Source organism: Neoarius graeffei, chromosome 10 (genome assembly GCF_027579695.1).
Source record: "Neoarius graeffei isolate fNeoGra1 chromosome 10, fNeoGra1.pri, whole genome shotgun sequence".
Taxonomy (NCBI): domain Eukaryota; kingdom Metazoa; phylum Chordata; class Actinopteri; order Siluriformes; family Ariidae; genus Neoarius; species Neoarius graeffei.
Window position 1 is genome coordinate 53375612 of NC_083578.1, and position 21415 is coordinate 53397026.

Consider the following 21415-nt stretch of genomic DNA (forward strand, 5'->3'; position numbering starts at 1 on the left):
CAGTACAAAATGCCATTCAGTTGACTGTTTACCAAGTTATGGAGGAATTCTCTCATGGTAATTTTCATTGAGGCAGGCACATCATAACTATTACTTACTCTAGTAAGTAAATAGCCTACATTTGAACAAAGGATGATGAACAGAAAACAAAAATCTGGAAGTTCTAGTATGACATGTTACACCTCAGAGCACATACTACATAATGTCCATTTGGAGGTAATTACTGGAAAGTACATTTTCCATCTCCATCCGCAGTTCAGGGTAGGAATTGTACGTGAAAGATAATTCCAAGACTGCTCCACAGGTGTGCGCAATTGGTCGACGGGATAGTCCCTCTAGATTTGTGAATACAACTTCAATTCTTGACACGGATATTATATCAGAACCAGTTGTGAACCTCAGCAGTTTTCTTAACCCCATCTCATCTAATCCACGGATGTACTGCTGGAGAAATTGGTGGGTCTGTTTCTCTGCAGGAGTCAGTGGATGGGCTTCAATGAGCTTCAGGACTTTCCTGCATGTTGGCTTTTTGTCTGTATACATGGCTAGCAGTTGTTCTGGTGTGTTAATGATGGTCTTTAGACATTCAGCTGCAACTGCTGCCATATTGTCGAGAGCATATTTGGGCTCCTGAATTATCTGTTTGTGCGCCACTTTGAGGAGAACTGGCTTGAGGTTTTCACAATTTGGAATGATCTATACTCCCAGTCGATCCAGCATATCTAGTAGTTCATCCCAGTGTTTCCCCCAGCACTTTCCAGGCAAGGCGGCCGCCCTGGGTAACTCGACCGCCCGCCCTAGCAAGGTTCCAAGAAAAAAAAAATGCGTCCAAAAAAAAAAAAAAAAACCCGAAGTGGTAATGCATTTCAGCGCAGGGACTGACAGCTAGACTAAACTGCGGCACCTAGTGGTTGGATATATTACTACGCCATATGTCCTCGAGGCCATATTTACAAACATTTTAATTTTAAATTCAACGGTTCAGCGGGAAAGTCGAGACATTGTCATTATCGTCGGTGGAATAAGAAGGTAAGTTGTATTTGTAACTGCTCATCTAAACGGTGCATTTGCACTGTTACAGTGAAATTTAATTTTCATGTACTAATATAAGTAAGATAATATAATAATATAATTATATAGCCTAATGCTATATAATGTTCATGTGCTAATATAAGTAGGCCTAATATAAATGTATTAAGGTAGGCAATATAAATTATGGCTGTTGAGCACTTTTTTTATGAGCACTTTTATTGGCCAGGAAACCATTTTACCTCAGTTTTTGTAAGTAGTTGTGACATTTAATTTCAATAAATACCTATTTTACAGTTCTACACAGCTTTGTTATTATTGTAGTACTACTACCCCCCCCCGGACTATCTGTGCAACGTGTGATGCGTTACGGCCCGACAACCCCCCCCCCCCCCCCCCCCCGGACCACTATCCGTGCCGTGCGTGATGCCCACCGAAGACTCACCACCTTGACTAAGCAATTTTCTGCGGGAAACACTGCATCCTGTCTCTCACCATCAAGGTCTTCCTGTAAAGCAGTGTCTATGAGATCTCACTCAGATTGACTCAAGTACAGCTGGAAAGACTAAAACAGCACATTTGTTGAGACAGCATGCTCACCAAATAAGAGTGCTGTTGTGAATGCTGGGGCAAGGCACAATGGAAAGTATCCTTGATCCATATATCCTTTTGCTAGAATTCTACCCACAGCCCTCCATTCATCTTCCTGCCATTTTGGTGACAGACAGGGTATTCTTAATTCTTAATTCTGCTCCAGAAGCTGCACGGTCCAAAAATTCATTCCAAAAGGCAGTGTACACATCCCTGGCCACCCCATCTTCATCTCTGCCACTTTCATTGACCAAACTGTATTTTAATGGGTAGTTCAGGATCAAAGGATCCTTGAACTGAATGATCATTTCATCTAACAGATTAACCCTGTGAAGTTTGATTTGCACTGATAGTATCTCATAGTTTAAATCATCTTCAATCTGGTACACTGGGGCACGAGTGGATGTAGAGGGGGCATCGAAAGTGTCTGAAAGAGGCGTTGAGACAAGGCTGGATGTGCTGGATAAGGAAAAGCTGACAGGTGGATGTGGAAAGGCCAAGGTGACTGGGGAGTCCATGTTGGGTAAAACTGGAAGCGTGTCATCCAGCTGGCTTGGAGAGGGTGTAGAGTCTCCCGGCCCTATGATCACCTCTGAATCAGACATTGGGAATGAGGACGTAAGATCTACACATTCATAATTTGATGAATTTGCTAAGCCAATGCCATGACCATGGTCAGCTGTACTGGGTGATTCTGCCTGAATGGTTGACATGTCCTGCTGCTCAGAAGGGAGAGAAATTTGTACCTGCTGCCCTCTTTGAATGTCACGCTGGCTGCCCATTTCACAGTCTTCTTCTGTGTCCATGTCTGACTCTTGCGCTTGACGTGCTGTGTATAAGTAAAACCGTAAAATCCCAAATTTTGACACGGTGTACAGCTCACCAACATTTGTGTGGTCATCAAGTTCAGATTCCTTGAAATCGTACACATTGTGAGTGAACTCTTCCCAATTTCCCTTTTTGGACTTGCCATGTGGAAAAAATAGTTCCTTTGCATGAGAGAGTAAATCTTTTTTAGTTGCATTCTTATTCACATCAAGTACCCTTGTGCCGCCACCGCATCGTTTCCTTACTTGCTTTCCCTCATGGATCCAACCCAGCTCAATTTTTCGGGTAGTCTTCACAGCATTTCTAGAGCAGGATCTTGTTGCTCTTAGACCTACAGAAACAGGTCCGGGATCAGATCCTTCATCGTGATTTGTAGCTCTGGTACTCATTCTCTGTCGCAGTTTATTTAGAAGTGACACCTTTGATGTATCCTCTACGCGTTGTCTTTGTTTGTCCATACAATATCGTCTTGTGGCAATTCTGTCCCCATATATTGGTATGTAACGTGCAAGGGATGTATCGTCTATGTCTTTATTGGCAAACATGTCAATCTGTGAAGACATATGAAAAATAATTACAATTATGATGAACTTAGAACATAGAAATTACATATGCTACTGTTCATAACCATATCCAACATAACCACACCACACCTGTTACCACTTAAAGGTTCTCAAATAACGTGATGTAAATATATATATTTTTGGACAATTTATTTCACATATCTATAAAAAAGATATTTTAAAAATCAATGTACAGCCTAATAATAGTTGAAACCCATCTATTCATCAAATCCTTTCTAACCATCCAAATTGTTGCATCCAATCTGCACAATCAAATGTATATTCATGATCAATTTAGCTAGATTTAGAGCCAAATTGGGGTATGATGAATGCCCAAAACTAAACCATGTTCCTGTGTAAATGGGCTATATCTCGAATGTGTTATTCAGATAGGATATGACCATTGGCTGGACTGAGAAAAGGATAGGCCTACTTTTGTCTAGTGAGGACATGGGTTAGCCAGGCTGGTGCCACCTGCCTCTGTTCAATTTCTTTTCACTTCAACAACTAGATCAGGAAAGCCAGCTGTTCAGAACGTTGGGCAGAACTTGGTTTGAGTTTGGCTCTCCGGCTAATCAGCGAGGAGAGGTAAAGCCATTACGTCATGAATTTGTAGTTCAGCGATTTCAAATGCGACATATACGTATCATCACATATACCATGGCCAAACAGCAGTGATTTGAAAGTGCAAGCCTAAAGTGGTGTGAATGAATCCTATTGCTGCGAGGTTAGATGGTTTCCGAGAAGTGAAATGAAACCGGCTGATGCATCAGGTTAGACATGGGTAAAAGTTGGCATGATTCTATTCTTCGTGTGTTTCCCCTGACAAGCTTTACAAAAAATAACTAGCTACCCTTTCACGTGTAAGAATATTAGTTATTGGGGTGCAAAATTGCAGTTTGCATGCAGAGCCAGCAACACATAGATCATTAAACACAGCAACTGATGCGCTTTGCAGAAATGCATAAGTAGCGTAACATATATGGACACAATAAATACTCTACAACTTCTTACAAACATATGGCCCTTTTCCACTACCCTTTTTCAGCTCACTTCAGCTCGCTTCAGCTCACTTCAGCCCGACACGGCTCGCGTTTCGACTACCAAAAACCAGCACGACTCAGCTCGCTTCAGCCCTGCTTAGCCCCTAAAACTCGCACCGTTTTGGAGTGGGGCTGAAGCGAGCCAAACCGTGCCGAGTGAGGCTGGGGGCGTGAGCAGACACTCCCCTGTGCACTGATTGGTGAGGAGGAGTGTCCTCACATGCCCACACACGCCCCGCGAGCACGCTGGGATCTGTAAACACCGCAAACCCGGAAGAAGAATAATTACGAATTACGAGAATTTCTGAAGCCTTATGTGCCTCGCCTCATCTATACGCTCTTGCCAGTATCTGTTGGCGTTGTCGGTGACAACAAGCCACAGCACCAAGACCAGCAACACTAACGACTCCATGTCCTCCATGTTTATTGTTTACTATTCGGGTCGTGAGACTACCGCTGAAAAGATCACTGAATCAGTGACATACAGAGCATCGTGGACGAGTTCGCGGAGCGCAAGGCTCGTCGTATGCCCTTCAAATAATGCGCGCAGTAGGCTATTGATGTTTTATTATGAGCCATGTACAGTATGTCGCCTAATGTTTTTTTTTGTTTCTGAGTTACATGTTCGTTTGAAGGACTTAATGTACAAAATAACATAGTTGCACCCCGTAGTGTTGAAATTGGTAAACACAGTGCATTCAGTGAGGTTTGCACCGCCCTCCTTTTATTTCTGACTCTTCCTGTCACCGTTGCAACCTCTGAGCGCTCATTCGTATGCCCTTCAAATAATGTGCACAGTATAGGCTATTGATGTTTTATTATGAGCCATGTACAGTATCCTAATGTTTTTTGTTTCTGAGTTACATGTTCGTTTGAAGGACTTGATGTACTAAATAACATAGTTGCACCCGGTAGTGTTGAAATTGGTAAACACCGCAGTTGCGGACATTTTGTAGCCTAAAATGATGTTATGATAAGCTTTAATAAAGGGCCCGGTCATTTGCCCCGCCCCCGGCCCGGCTCTGACTTGTTCCGCCACTGTCACTGATGTCACTGTTTGCGCTGCTTAACGACATCACATGACGTCCACCCACTTTCGCTAACTCCACCCAATGTGTCCACCCACTTCCAGCCAGCACGGTTCAGTGCGGTTGTAGTCGAAATGCAACTCCAACAGCCCTGCTCAGCTCGACTCAGCTCGACTCGGCACGGCACGGCTCAGCCGCGTTTGTAGTGGAAAAGCGGCAATAGAGGCTTGTGTCAAAACCTGGACAAAGGTTTTAAAAAGGAATTAGGTCTTTTCTTAAGCGTGACAGAAACACTGACATGTCACCTAGGCGGAAATCCCGACGCACCCTACATTTGATATCACAATCGTACAACCCCGCACATTGCGCAACCTACTGATAATTGTATCTGGCAATCTGTATGATCTATCCAGGATGCTCACTGGTCACGACACAAAAGCAATAGGCCTATTTAAAGGAACTGTTTTTGACATGGGTTGATGTGAAATAGAACTGGATAAACCAGATAAACCAGATTGTTTCCAAGCAAGCCCAAATAGCTTTGTCCCGACACTACGTTATGCTTTGTAACTTCACGTTTATCGTGATTTGGAACACAAGTCGAAGTCTCTCTAAGTCAAAGAAGTTTCTGCGCCTACACTGAAATAAATTACCGGAGATGCATGCAGCACATTCTTTAAGGGTGTTCACATGGCACATAATTGCATCGATGCTACACTGATGTATTTTGTTGCGATATATCTTACACCGGTGTAAATTTTGTGGAGCGTTCACATGTCACAACCCTGCTTACTAGAGAGAAGCGTGTTAGCACCGGTGCAGCCCCACTTGCGGTCACACGGCAGTTTTTGCGACTGTGCTATACGATAGTAATAATGCAGAAATGAAATATTATGCGCATGCGTGAAAAATCTGTGGTTGGTAGAAGAGAGCAACTTCACAGATTACTATGTACCTGGATGAATTAGCCATGGCTGTCTGGTCTTAGCAATCATAACAATCAGTTCGCCACTCCAGTAGCGGTTAGATGCTAAATTGTAGCCTACTGTCGGTTCTCACCTTGTCCACTTGCATATCTTCAATTCTGTCTTCGGACACCCCACGTCCTCGAAGAAAATCCCACAAGCCATCATCACCATCCATCACTCTGCAGGGCAGGCAAACATTAGCACACCATTAGACATCTTTCATCGGCGCAGCTTCTTAGCCTTGCTAAGCTTCGAACGAATATGAGCCACAGGCATATTGGAAACATAGTCGAAAAAGGAAATATGCTTTACAGAGGGAGAATATCTAACGTATTCGTTTATAAAAACTCAGTTAAAGTTGAAATTTATCCCGCTCACCTGTTTCGCAGCCCGGCAGCCTACTGATCCAGTCACACAGTCACAGCCCCCAAGCAAGCCTCTCATCACTGCAGCATGGGTCATGTGGTCACAGCATGACAAGTTATCTCGTAATTACGAGATACTTATCTCGTAATTACGAGATAATTATCTCGTAATTATGAGATAATTATCTCGTAATTATGAGATAATTATCTCATAATTATGAGATAACTTGCTGTTTTTTTTTTTATTAGGTGAATGCAATGCGCTTCCGTACAATAGCCTTAATAGCCTTTTTTTTTTCAAAAGAAGAACCAAAAGATGTTGCTTTTTGTATTTTGAACAACAATCAAGTAGTTGAACAGTCAAAACAGTCCATATTTAGGCCTAACAAGCTACAACTGTTTTTTTTTTTTTTTTACATCTTCACCTCTTAATGAGACACTTGGGCCTGCTTCTGAGACACAATCAGATCCAGTCTGGGTGGGATGGGGGAAAGGCTCATTCTGAGAGTAGCCTCCAGTGATGCTCTGAGTCTGTTTCAGGTTTTCGTCTTTGTTGTGGCCACAATGGAGAATCCAGATTCACACAGGTAAGTAGTTGTGAATGGGAGGAGGAGTTTCACAGCCCTCTGTGCAAGACATGGGTACTCTTTTGAGGCAAGGATCCAGAAGGATCCCAGGTCCAGTTTATCCCACTGCAACTTTAAAGTGCTGTCGGTGGAGACTTCCAGAAGCTGGGATTCCAGATGTGAGGGCAAAGCAACATAATTTGCAGTGGGATCCACAGAAAATGGGTCCAAAACCCACATGTGTCCCTCTCTGGGGTCCTCTGGAAAGTATTCATTAAATTTCTCTGCCAGTTGTGACAGGTGCTGAGAGACTGAGTCACTGATTTTCACATGTGGGGAGTTTTCCAAAATGTCAGACAAAAGTGGAAACACATCCATCCTCTTTTCCTGGGCCCTTTTGCTCCACAAAGCAAGTTTCTTCTTAAAAGCTTGAACTTTGTCTGCAACAGAAAAAAAATGTTGCTGTTTCTTCCTTGAAGTGGAAGCTGGTTCAGTAGTGAAAAAATATCACACAGGTAGGCATGTTTAGCTGTGAAGTCTGTGTCAGCATAGTAATGTGCAAAGGGAGATTTTTTTCTCAGTGAGAAAAGTGAAAACCTCATCCCTCCATTCAAACGCTTGAGAACCAGTCCTCTTGAGAGCCATCTCACTTCACAGTGATAGAGCAGTTGGACATGATCTACTTCTACATCCTCACAAAGCTTTGCAAAACATCTGGAGTTCACAGCATTGTTTTTAATGAAGTTGATGGTTTTGACACTTACTGTCATCACTTCGTGAACCTCTGGTGACATCTTTTTAGCTGCAAGGTTTTCACGGTGAAGAAAACAGCGTGTCCATTTGGCTTCTGGTGCGCGGTCGAGTATCTGTCTGATGACACCGTGATGCCTGCCAGTCATTGACGCGGCACCATCACTGCACACCCCAACACAGTTCTGCCAGTCCAGGCCATTCTCTTTGAAGTAGTTGTCCATGCAGCTGAAACATTCCTGAGCCGTAGCGCATGTTGGTAGCTCTCCACAAAAAAAGTATATCTTCATGCAAACTACTGTCCCAGCGATATCGAACAAAAACCAGCAGCAGCGCAGCATTAGTGACATCCATGGACTCGTCGAGTTGTAATGAGAAAAATGGACTGTCTTTTATCCTCTCAAGAAGCTGCTGCTGTATGTCCGAGGCCATATCCACAATGCGGTGACTGACAGTGTCGTTGGAGAGTGGAACGGTCTGAAACTTCTTTGCAGCAGCCTCTCCGATCAGCTCACGACACATATCCACAGCGGCAGGAAGAACCAAATCCTCCGCTATGGTGAAGGGGGTTTTGGTTTGTGCCACACATTTGGCTACCAGATAACTTGCCTTTAACGCACATTTAGAGCTGCCAGTCAGTGACACGATACTTCTTTTCTGTATTTGTAGTCCGTTTTCTTTTCGTTTGAAGTATTCGGTCGGCTTCCCCACCAGTGTGGGATGCTTTGTTTCGAGATGCCGCTGCAGCTTTGACGGCTTCAGCGCTTCATTGGAGAGCGTGAGCCCACACTCCACATATTGGGCTCGTGGCTCCTTCTCGCTGCCCCCATTTACAAACCTGTACTTAATAAACTCTGGGTTGTACTTACGTACAATATTTGTTTTTTGGGGTGGGTTGTCATCTTTCTTTTCATCTTGTTTACGCTTTAAAAACTTATCCATGGCTGTGCTTGTTGCCGTTGCGTTACCACCATGGATAATAGTTCCGGTTTGCAAACGTGTCATACAACGTCACAGCATAAACATTTTATTATAATGCATTATAGTCACGTTAAAATAATAATAACTAAACTATAAATGTAGTGTGTTATTGCCTATGATTGAGTGTGCTGCCAACAAATTTCGATTTTATGGAGATATTTTTGTCTCATAAAGATTTGTATGCGTAAAAAAGATATATATAAATATAAATACATTTATAAATATTCAAATACAAAATACAAATATAAAAACGTGACACACAAATAAATGAAAGAATGTATATAAATACACGGACATTTGTAAATATGTTTTCAAGATTTGAAAATAAATGTGCTTGAATTTGTATGTGAAATCTGCATTTGTGTATCGATTTTTTGCTTTTGTGGATCCATTTTTTTGCATTTGTGGATCCATTTTTTGCTTTTGTGTCGATTACGTAATTGTGAGACATTCCTACTGCACACCACGATTCACAAATAAATGTCACGGAGATTTGAATACAAAGGGGTACACCCTTCACTGAACCTCCAGCAGATGGCGGTGTTGTCCACACTTTGGCAGAGAAATACACGGCCTCTGGAGTCTAGATTGGCGCCAGAGACTTAAGTTAGTTTGGACTGCCTGTTGCGGTGGCTGGCCACAGCCAAAAACACCAAATCAAGCAGCATCTACTGTAAGTACTTGCTAGCTCGTGACCTAGCTTGAGCTCGCTAATTTCCTGTCGAAGTTAAGTTCTCTGCTAGCATGGAGAAATGCCGTTCATAAAAAACCGTCCATGTCATCCTGAAGTGGGCAGTAAATTCTGTCTATGCTCAATGGCTTATGTACACAATCATATTTTTGAAGTCGATGTGAACTATTCAGCCCTTCATACCCACCCTATCTAGACATCCCCCGAAACAACGGCTCCAAAGTACACGAACGCGTATTGCCAGTTACGGAGTGGAACAATGAAAAAATATGGCAGGCAACAGATACTACAGACTTAAGTAAAGTGTACAAGTGGGCAGACAGGTGGACAACAGATAACACAGACTTTACTATTAACTATTACTATTACTGTGCTACTATTAACGCTACCATTTTGTCAATACAGAGAATGCTGGAGACGATGGCCCACACCCTTCTCAGTGCGTTGGCCAGGGCAAGCACTCCCACCTCCACCAACGCTGCACCCACCACTCCCATCTTGACCCCTTCCCCAATACCTACTTCTGCCGCCACTCCTTCCTCCACTGCTAGCCATGCAAGCAGGATAAATAACGCATTGAAACGGTATGATCAATTCAGCCCATAGGGAAAAGATATATTTGAAACATACAAAATGATATAATGATATGAATAAATGATATATGATGCTATGAATGAATGATCTATGGACTGTGCAATTCTTATATGGCACATATTATAAAAGTGACTTATTCCTCATTTTCCTCATACAGTATATAAGGCACACGTACACATTCCATGTATTGTATTCCATTCCAAGTTTTTTTTCCTGTGGAAGTATTAGTGAGTATTTGATTAGTGTAATTGAAATTCATAGTTTAAGTTAAGTTCTTTATTTCTAATTTTTTTACAGACAGTTTCCTGGTATGTACTCTGGGGAGACTGGAAATAGAGGAAAAGCTAGGTTTAAAACCCCCGACAAACCTCAGCAAGTCACAGATCTGCCAATTTTTGTCCTGCCTGGACCAATAACAGTGACCCCAAAGGGCTCAAGTGAGCTGGAGCTTGCCCATGCAGGCCTGGGGAAGAAGGTGGTCCTGGTGCCAGAAAGTGCAAAGCATTCTGAGGTATAATTATTCATATATTAACAGAGTACAGTTCCTTTATTTATCCCAAAGGAAATTAAAGTGTCTAGCAGCTTACACATAATACAACATACACATAATACACTTTGCAGGACAACACAAGATAGACATAGCATACATTGCAAGATATACATATAGTACAAAAACAATTACTGTATGAGGGACATCACTGACTTTGACTGTGAAATATTGTTCAACTTGTCACCTTGCTGGCTACTGAGCAGCATCATTGTGAATTGTATCCTATTAGATTGTTTCACTGATGGAGGGGGAGTTCACGAAGCTCAGGGCTCTCAAGGGAAGGTGGATGTTTTGTAAAGCTACAGGTATTCCACACAGAAATAGACATTGTATTGTTATGTACTGTGTTGAGATCAGAAGCATATATTGTGGTGTGGAAAACTCATTTGGTAAATGGCTTGTTCTTTTTTATTAGGTGGAAGTGGCCAGAGAAAATTGAACATTATTCCAATAGATTCAGAAGGTTATTCGGGCAGACAGCTCCGCGTGGCATCGGACAACGGGAAAATTGTATTGTATCTGGTTCCTCTCCAGGAGGAACTAGAAACTGCACCCCTGCCTTTTAGTTCCCCTGAATTTTCAAAGATGCCAAAGGTGGCCTGCAATAACTGTTTGGAAACCATCCCTTTGCAGATGTTGGCACTACATTCAGTGAACTGCCAGAAAACTGTAAGTTGTGTTCTTGTCTTCCAGTTACAGTGTATAGCAACTTCCCCAATTCTTGCTACTCCTTGCCAGTCGGGCTAAAATATACTGATATACTGTATGATTTCTTTACGACAGTAAATTGTTTTTCCCAAATGAAATCACTTGCTTTGACACTTGGAATTTTCACCAATATTGTAACTGGACCATTAATATTTCTAGCAGGAGCAAACAGATAAGATCATCACAGATGACAATGACGATGAAGACAATGAGGCTGATGGTGATGCAGATATTGACTGTACAGTGGAAAAAGGGGTAACTTAATTGAAAGAGTGAAATCCTATTTCCAATATACTTATCAACACTCTGTTTAAATTTTTGTTTTGGTACACATTTTGTTTGTTTTTCTCAACATTGTCTTTTGCATAGGTTTGCCCTATATGCCAGCTAGAATTTCCAGCCACAGAGCTCCCTCATCACACCAACACCTGTGCAGAAAGGTACACCATCTTCAACAGTGTTTAAGCTGTCCTGAATGAGGGCATAATTTAACAGGTTATAAGATACTCCGCACAGTATGTTCAAGATGTATGTGGAGAACAATGCATGTTACGGAGAATGGAACTATAGTATTAAAAGTGTCTCTCTTAAGGTACTTCAATACTGAGGATTACATGGACCCAAACCTTCCATCAACATCTTCAAATACAACACTTCCCCCTCCATCAGCTCAAACAACAGAGGGTAACAAATTAATAGAAAAGAAACATATTTTATCAGATCGAATGATTCTTTACATGACATGTACAGTATTTCAGCCGTCTGCTTTTCTTCAAGGGTGGAAAACTGCAGCCCCATCTGAAGCAGTGCGGCTCTTCATGGAGCGCCTGAGGAGAGAAGGAGACCACCAGCCACTACAGCTGACTCTAAATGCGGGGGACACTGATGAGGAGCGGTATGGCACACTTATTTCATTTTACAAGAAAAGCCGTGAGATGTGTCAGTGGGCTGCTGATTTCAGATGCTCCATATTAGGTATTGACACATCCCTTACTCATGGCAAAGTTTTAATTTTGAAATATTTGGGTCTTGGGCTTTCAGTATCACCGTGTGCCTATCTCAGTTATTACACGATAATGTTATCCCTTATGTACACAAGATCTTAATTTACTTTCTACTTATTTTTTTTTTAAATAATACAATTTCTACACAAAGACTAATTTTTTTTCCCTTGTAAAACCTGATTTCCTAACAGGGGATGCTGCAGTTGGTGTCGGGGTCATGAGAAACACACTATCAACAGCCATCTCGAAATTGACAAGTGGCTTTAAGAAGAACATGGGTTAGCACATTTAATTCCACACAAGAAATGAATACATTAAAAACAAGCTTAAAAATGGATGTGTGCAGTATTATGCACAAATCTTCTTACTTGAACACCTGAAAGGTATCTTAATTGTCTCATCACTTTTATGTACTTTTCAGCTAAGTGTATTTTATGTGTCTGCCTGTCAACAAATATAGGAAATGCAGGAGTGACTGCAATCTTTGAAGGACAACGAGAACATCTGGTCCCAAACCTGTCTGCAACCGTTTTGGAGTGCGATTTATTTGCAATGGCTGGCAGGATGATTGGCCACTCTGCCATTCATGGAGGTCCGTCCCTGTCAGGACTAAGTCTAACCATTATAGATGCCCTTATACATGGGACCAAGGACATTGTAACATCAAAACTCTGTCTTGAAGATTGCCCGGAGATAGAAGTCAGGGACACCATCAGTCTAGTGAGTAATATTTTAACCATTATTTTCAAAAAGTATACAGTAGATGGCCACTTCACTTTTTATGTATGCCACAATTGCTGTTATCATAATTTAGGTTATCCCCAAAAACTGTTTTGTGCCTTAATTTAAATGAATTAATTTGTGTTAAGCTGCTGAAGGAGGAATGGACTGACGAAGAGTCTGTCAGAGTGGCAAACCTTTGCACTGATTGGTATTTCCCGGTGCCAACTAAGGAGACCAACAGGCTTCTCCTTTTCCAGCAGCTGCTCTCTCATGCTGTAAGTTTTAATTTTTTTTTTTTAAGTTTATGCTGAAGCATGTGACTTCATTTCAGAGATTGATACAGAGTATATATAACAAACACGCTTCTTTTTCTGTCCCTGCCTTGCCCAGCCTATATTATATAGGTAAGATTGAGTAGCTTAGACTGGACAATATAAGCAGACAAAAGATTGCTGCATGTCATTTTTATACATGTATTCCTAAGCAGTCCTCCTTTACATTGATACTTCTGAAGGTACTGGGAAGAGCAAATGCCCAAATTAAGCAGTTTCGAAAAGGGATTAAAGAGACCGGAATATGGCCCCTTCTAACAACCAGACCAGATGTCCTGCCCCTTTTGTTCCCCCGTGAAAAGGATGTGGAACTCACCCCCCCAAGTAAGTTAAAGGAATTTCTGACATGGGACCTAATTTCCTAGTCAGGCAGAGTATTGTAGATGTGTGAAGACACTTTTTTTGAGATTCCGTGCAGTCCTTGTTGTTGCGGAGGTTGCTGGTGCAAGGCTAGCGAAAGTGGCCTTTTAATAGCCTGCTACTAAAACCAGTCTTACCCAATCCATAAAGCACCTTAAGCAAATCAAGTACCATGCCAGACTGTCGAAATTAATGTCCATGTTAATCAAATGATTTTAGAGGTAAACTAACCTTGCATTTACGTTAATTATGTTATATTTTGTCTGAGCCGCAGCAGGAACCGCAGAGATTTGTACTTCCTGTTTGGGAGCTTTCAAACAGGAAGTACAAATCCCTGCCGCTGCTCAGACATAATAAATGGAATGGAATGGCTTTAATTGTCAAATCTTCACATGTACAAGACATACAAAGTAACATGTTAAACTAATTTGGTGTTCAAAGCCATTGTAAATTGTGCAGTGTGTGATGCCATGTAGAATTCTAAGCTATAGCCCCTTGAAACAGCTTCTGGTGTTACCCGGTAATCACTTTCATATTTTAAATTTGTGTGGTTGTATTTTATGAAATCTTATCAAAATTCATTTAACAGTTTTAAATAAGCAATAAGCCCCTTGCGTCTACGTTTCTGCTGTGTTTAGAACGTCCATGGGGCTGTTCCCCTTAGCTGTTCAAACATTTGAGGCTTACTGCTTAATTAACTGTATAATGCAATACTGTTAGTTGCATGTCACATGGAGTAACAGGTTTATTGTCCACTGTTAGATGATCCTTAAATGGATACGTTGGCCAGAGGCAAGTACTGACAGTGAGGACGAGATGTCTGCATCACAGATCACACTAATCTCAGGGTTCTTTCGAACCTTTGTGGAAGAAGGTATGATTTCCTAATTTCCCTTCCAGATCGATAAAGAATTTATTTATATTGATCCATCTTTACAGTTCCTTGCATAAGTAATCGTACTCCTTGAAAAATTTAACATTTTGCCACGTAATGACCACAAACATTGTTTCACTTCATGATTGTGTGCAACCTTGTGTTGGTCATTCATACAACATTTCAAGTGAATATATTTGTTTGTGGGCATAGTGTGGCAAAATGTTGATAGGTTTTAGTGGTACGAATACTTATGCAGGGCACTCCATCAATCCATCCTTTCATGTACAGTATAGTACGTATTTACAGTAAAGCTTTAACCCCTAGGGATAGTTACAGCTTCACCATGTGTGTTTAATGTTTTTGATTCTTCACTGCATTAGCTTCTTCAGACGTCCTGAAGGACCTCGTAAAATTTTGGACTGGCTGGGAATTGCCTACGCAGTGGCTCAAACTACAAGTAGTGAAATCCCGTGGACGCCATCACTTACCTACTGCGAGCACATGTTACGAAAGGCTGAGGGTCCCAGACCACTACAAAAGTGGTTCCGAGTTGAAATCAGACCTACAACAATGCCTACAATCAGTTGAGACAGGTTTTGGACTGATTTGAAAGTAATTCTTCTGGTTTATTGTTTTATTGTTTCATTAGGGTCAGAGCACCCTATCATAATCGCTCTGTTTCTTCTTGTTCGCAGACATTTTGGTTTTTTTAGGTGGTGGCCATGTTTCAAAATGAATGTCATTTGGCATAGTCTTTAGCAAGAGTGGCAAGTACACTACAGGCCAAATGTTTGGACACACCTTCTCATTCAATTCATTCTCTTTATTTTCATGACTACAGTACATTGTAGATCCACACTGAAGACATCAAAACTGTAAATGAATACATGGAATTATGTAATAAAATAATAAAAAAAATAGCCAATGTTGTCCAATTGGGCCATCAGCTGTGTATCAACTTGACTTCTGTACAACACAACTGATGGTCGGAAATCTTTGGTTGGGACCATCTTTTGTGTTGCGCAAAAGTCAGGGTGATCCATAGGACAACTATTAGAATTGATATCCATATCATTCACAGCTTTTATGCCTTCAGTCAGAATCTACTATGTACTATATAGTCATAAAAATAAAGCAAACGCATTGAATGAGAAGGCGTGTCCAACATTTTGGCCTGTATTGTATTTCGCCTCACGAAATTTGGTATGTCACCATGATGAACAGGAAAGGTCGATACAATGCCATGGCCATGCCCAACATTGAGTGAGAAAAAAGGATTTTTGTGTGATTTGACCATAGAGCTGGGAAAAAAAAACAGTGGATTCACCCCCTACTCGTGCAGCAATCCTGTCGGCCACCTGTACATATTACTACATTTGCTCGACAGTCAATGTTAATCAACAGAGAAAGGGCTCACCTCTGTCAAAAAATGGCTTAGAACTTTCCAAATATCCACTGACTTAGTAAACAAAGACAGTATTTGAAATGCCTGGCCAAATATCTACATAACTGATTTGAACTTATTTTTTTACTTTAACAATTAGTTAGATATTTAGCATAATATTTAAAATATTGTTCTTGTATAATTTGTTACTTGATATTTTCATTTCACTAAGCCATTTTTGTGAAAGAGGTGGGCCTGGTCTCCAATGTCTACCTACATAATATGGAAGTGGGGCTGGACGCTTTCAGGTGCTGTGTCAGCCCATGCCGTATCCCCTCTAGTGTTCTCTTTGCTCTATGGGCTCGACATGCAAAGGGATTTGATTGTCTACACCGTACCTCAAATGTTAGTAAGTTTTGGTGTACATTACATGAGCTTAAGACATTGGAGATCTTAACTCGTTTGGGAAAATGACTTTTCGTTCAATGTTTAATAAAAACATTTCTGGAAAACTGTCGGAGTGGCATTTTTTGGTTTGGATAAATTACGTTGTTTTATGGATGTTGCTCATTGAATGATAATCACACACAAGTCACAATCACAGTTAGGTTTTATTGTACCATTTACCACTGTATCAATTAGAACAGAGATTTTATAATGACAGTGTCTTTGTAAACAATATACCTGGCTTCATATTCGGCACATTTAATGGTACTCGACCAAGCTTTGGACATATGTTATAGTTTGCAAGTAGATGTCTACACCATGATTTTGTGATGGCTGCAGCGGATCAATGTGTTCTTTCAAAAGACTAAGTTCCTCTGGATTGAGTGGGCTTTCAAACTGAGGAACATTTAGTCCATGATGGAGCTCTGGGACGTCCCCACTCTGCTCCCAGTCAATTTCTGGAATGTTCAACTCCTGAAGTACAAGAAACCAGTATACATTTTAACCTCAGGGGTTTACAATTATAATCATTAGCAATTAAAGTAATTGCAGCCGTGGCCTAGTGGTTAGGGAGTTGGCCGTTACATCTGAGCATTGCAGGTTCAACCTGCTGGTTCAAAAGCCCAACCTAGCCAGTAGGCAACGGCTGAAGTGCCCTTGAGCAAGGCACTTAACCTCACATTGCTAACCGATACCCTGCAATAGCTAAGTCGCTTTGGATAAATGGCGTCAGCTAAGTGAAATGTAATTGTTTTTCTGTATTAATGATTCATAAAATATAACCTGAAATAATGTGACAAAAAATATTGAGTAAAATCTGCATGAATTTGTGGTGCAAAACATACTATGTACTGCAATCTTTAGGAACATACATTATATTATCAGAAAAGGTGGTTCTTCCTCTGCCTACCTCTGGATCGTGAATGGGATGCTGAATTTGGCCAAGCTCCCACAGCTGGTTTGGGGTCATATTTTGTTCAGTCCTCAAAGGGTGGTTGTCCCATCCTTCACGAAACAGGTCCAAGGACAACTGGAGACGGGGCAGGAATACAAAATGAAGGCAAAAGAAGTGGGTGGTGTTTGTGAGGTCAAGGTGGCCCTCTTCTTCCAGCATTTGAAAGATGTGGTAGTAGATATTGGTTGCCCCCATCCACACATCACGCCAAAGTCTTTCAATTCTATTCAAGAGGAAATGCATATCACTGTATACTTTGTTTACAATTTAGAATCATATGCAGTACAGTGTACAGCCTTTCTGTCTGGCTCAAATAAAATATTATTTTAATTATTACACTACGATTCTTATGGGGTTATAGTGCAAGGCAAATCATATAGTGCAGTTTACAGTGCAGCCAGTCAATATTGCTGGATCAACAACACAACCAACTGCTTGTGCTGCTATTCAGAATTAGGACTATTCCCCAATAACATTTCTCAAACTAAGATCATGTATACCTCTGGTTATGAACACTTTTTCCCGCAATAAAGCACCCACTCTCTGGTCCGAGCATGGTGAACATCAAACGGGCAACTCCAACATTTTCCCCTCCGTGATCTGCTCGCACTCTATACAAGAAAATAGAACATCAAAGTTGCAATAGCAAGGTGAACACACTTCAATGGTAAGGTGAAACACACCTCAAAAAACTGTTTGTTCACATCACACTGCAATTTTACTGTACCTGAGGGGATATCCAAATTCTTGAACAGCCTCACTGAAAAAGGCTTGGTTGGTGTCGGACCTGTTGTTGTCAGCCACTTTCAAGTACATGATCTGTAACATTTTGACCAAATAATTAGTGAAGAATAGAATATAAAATCTTTATTGTTATTATAGACAGTGCAACGAAATTTAAAGCCTCCCTCAAGGTGCATAATGTAGCACAAGGTATAAAAGTATAAATAATGTACTAATACTGTAAAAACTACACATGCACCCTCTTGGGTATGCAGAGGAACAGCAGACGACACAGAACTTACAACAGAACAGCCTTCAATTGGTGAGCAGCATACTGAGGCCAAGTTTACATTAGACCGTATCTGTCTCGTTTTCTTCGCGGATGCACTGTCCGTTTACATTAAAACGCCTGGAAACGGGAATCCGCCAGGGTCCACGTATTCAATCCAGATTGTGTCTGGTCCGGTGCTGTGTAAACATTGAGAATACGCGGATACGCTGTGCTGAGCTCTAGCTGGCGTCGTCATTGGACAACGTCACTGTGACATGCACCTTCCTGATTCGCTGGCATTGGTCATGTGACGCGACTGCTGAAAAACGGCGCAGACTTCCGCCTTGTATCACCTTTCATTAAAGAGTATAAAAGTATGAAAATACTGCAAATACTGATGCAAATACTGCCCATTGTGTAGTTATGATTGTCTTTAGGCTTGCCATCCTTCCACTTGCAAGTGGTAAGTGACGCGCATACCCGATATGCACTGAGATCACACACACAGCGGCTCAGTCCCGAATCACTGCTTGTGCGCTTCACTCGCGCGCTCTGTGAGCTGCGCAGGGCTGGAGTGCGCACCCTCCAGAGGGCACTCGCTGTTCAGGGCGGAGTGATTTGGAGCGCAGGATGCCTGCGGAGCTGAGCGTATCTGTGTATTGGCGTTGCTGTGTGCATGCGAATCGTGTATTGGCGTTGCTGTGTGCACGCTAATCGTTTTAAAAACGTTAATCTGATGATCCGCTGATACGGTCTAATGTAAACCCCACCTGAGTAGCAGAGGAAGTGATTCCAGTAATGGTCAGCACACTAAGCGTCAGTGCAAGTCCAATTATCATACTTGTAAAGTGGAAAGGGTTTGCCATTTATCTTAGCATTGACCTGTCTGGCTTCACTGGAAAACAGGCTACTATAGTGAGACAAGGGACACCTATGTGTTTTGTGATGTCTGCAAAGAAATACTTATTGACATATTTTATTGACTTGCAGCTGTACAGTATACCATGGTAGCAAACTAGTGAATCCCCTAGCCTATCCTTTTACTCTTACCTTGCGTGAGAAACCGTCAATACCTCCAAATATGACAATGTTATATCTAATAAAAAAAAAACAAGCAGTTTAGATCTTCAGTTCATATGTATCCTGTAATAATTTAAGCACCACAATGGTATACTTCACCTGATCAGTTTGTGGTTTGTGTCAATGTGAACAAGTTACTTTGGGCATGGCACAGAGTATGTACGTCTAACAACACAGCCAAGCTGAGTCATCCTTGACACTACCCCAAGGCTATCAACTCTATGCATCGCTGCCCTGACTCGATCCCACTGGACATGATGTCCTAATCCTCGTAGAGCTCCCCTCATTGCTCGATAGCCCGAGTGTGGCCACCACTGTTTTACTTGTGACACAAGTTCGTCAAGTTCAGGATCTGAGCACCTACTGTACTGTGTACGCTTGCCAGGCAGGTTATGGGCAGCCAGTCGTTTATACAGTGTGGCACGAGACACCCCTAGAAAGTTGCCGATGGTAACCATTGGATGTCCATTTTCCATTAGATGTTGTACATATTCCATGTCAATTGTGATTCTTGGTGGCCCACTTCCAAGACACCTTTCAAATTGAATTGGTGTTGGTGTATGGTCATCTTGGTGCAGTCTCCATTGCTGAAGTGCCCTGCACAGGTCAATTAATCTGTCCATGACCTCTGGTGGTACTGGAGTATGCTGGCCAATGATATCCATAAAAACAAATTCCTGCCTGCAAACAAATTCTAGGAAGTCAGGATCAAGGGGGGCTTGTTGGAGAGTCTGGTAAACTCTGTTGTGCAGCCTCTCCATCACATACTGCAGTAATATGTCCTAGAAAGCAAATCAGTAAAATAAATTAATAATTCAGTGTGTGTATGTCTGTGTGTGTGCGTAAGCGGGGTGAGGGTGTGTATCCTGGTAACCCAGACAGCTGAAGAAAATCTCAAGAAGCTCAAGAAAATCTATACGAATGTAATGTAGTAGTAGAAGCGGTCTGGTACAACCAGGCTAGGGGAGATAGGGGGAAAACAGCCTGACCAATATGGATTAGCCTATCGGAGTTAATTCTGGGCACTGTTTTTTGAACATTAAGCTACGTTAAGCTTTTTCACGTTAAGCCAGTAATAAGCATAGAACTGTGTGGGCAACACTGGTTTCAGATGAAAACAGTACGCGGAATTAACTCCGTTACCATAGTTTAGCCGGGGCTCAAACAGTTTGAGGTGTTCAGTTTTCTAGGGACGTGGGATGATTCCAAAGATTTTCTTGGTGCCTTTTAACCGTCTCTGGTGATTCTTAGCGGCTATCGATACCTGGCTAAGGCTCGCAGAAGTCACGTCAGCATCTGTATATCTGCACAGTGAAGTACATGGGGAAGATACACTATAACACACACAAGTAATAAATTACACTACTTACCTATCCATTTAATCCACTGTTTGTCGCTTCCATGTTGTCGATCCAATAGTTGCATGTGTAGTTGCATGTGTAGCTAGTTGCTCTGGATAACTAGGTCCCAAATAGCTGCACAACAACTTTACTCAACACTGCCATCTGCTGGAGGTTCAGTGAAGGGTGTACCCCTTTGTATTCAAATCTCGGTGACATTTATTTGTGAATCGTGGTGTGCAGTAGGAATGTCTCACAATTACGTAATTGACACAAAAGCAAAAAATGGATCCACAAATGCAAAAAATGGATCCACAAAAGCAAAAAATGGATCCACAAAAGCAAAAAATGGATCCACAAATGCAGATTTCACATACAAATTCAAGCACATTTATTTTCAAATCTTGAAAACATATTTACAAATGTCCGTGTATTTATATACATTCTTTCATTTATTTGTGTGTCACGTTTTTATATTTGTATTTTGTATTTGAATATTTATAAATGTATTTATATTTATATATATATATATATATCTTTTTTACGCATACAAATCTTTATGAGACAAAAATATCTCCATACGTTTCGATCACTTCGTATTCATCATTCTTAGGACCTAAGCAGGGCACTGCAGCCAGCAATGCAGTTTCATCATATCTATCAC

General features: G+C 41.4%; 1 protein-coding gene across 2 annotated transcripts; it reads right to left on the minus strand.

The window, feature by feature from the left end:
• Nucleotides 1–1451: 1451 nt before the first annotated feature.
• On the minus strand, nucleotides 1452–8688 carry LOC132892526 (uncharacterized). Of its 2 annotated transcripts, none has more exons than XM_060930804.1 (3): nucleotides 6841–8688; nucleotides 6142–6229; nucleotides 1452–2999 (listed from the first exon to the last, which is right to left on the minus strand). In XM_060930804.1, exons 2-3 carry the CDS (start codon nucleotides 6223–6225, stop codon nucleotides 1728–1730), a joined length of 1356 nt encoding a protein of 451 aa, XP_060786787.1. In that variant the 5' UTR covers nucleotides 6226–6229; nucleotides 6841–8688; the 3' UTR covers nucleotides 1452–1727. The 2 variants fall into 2 exon arrangements, with proteins under 2 accessions (XP_060786787.1, XP_060786786.1); XM_060930803.1 differs by having other exon boundaries at nucleotides 6429–8688.
• Between the last annotated feature and the right edge of the window lie 12727 nt (nucleotides 8689–21415).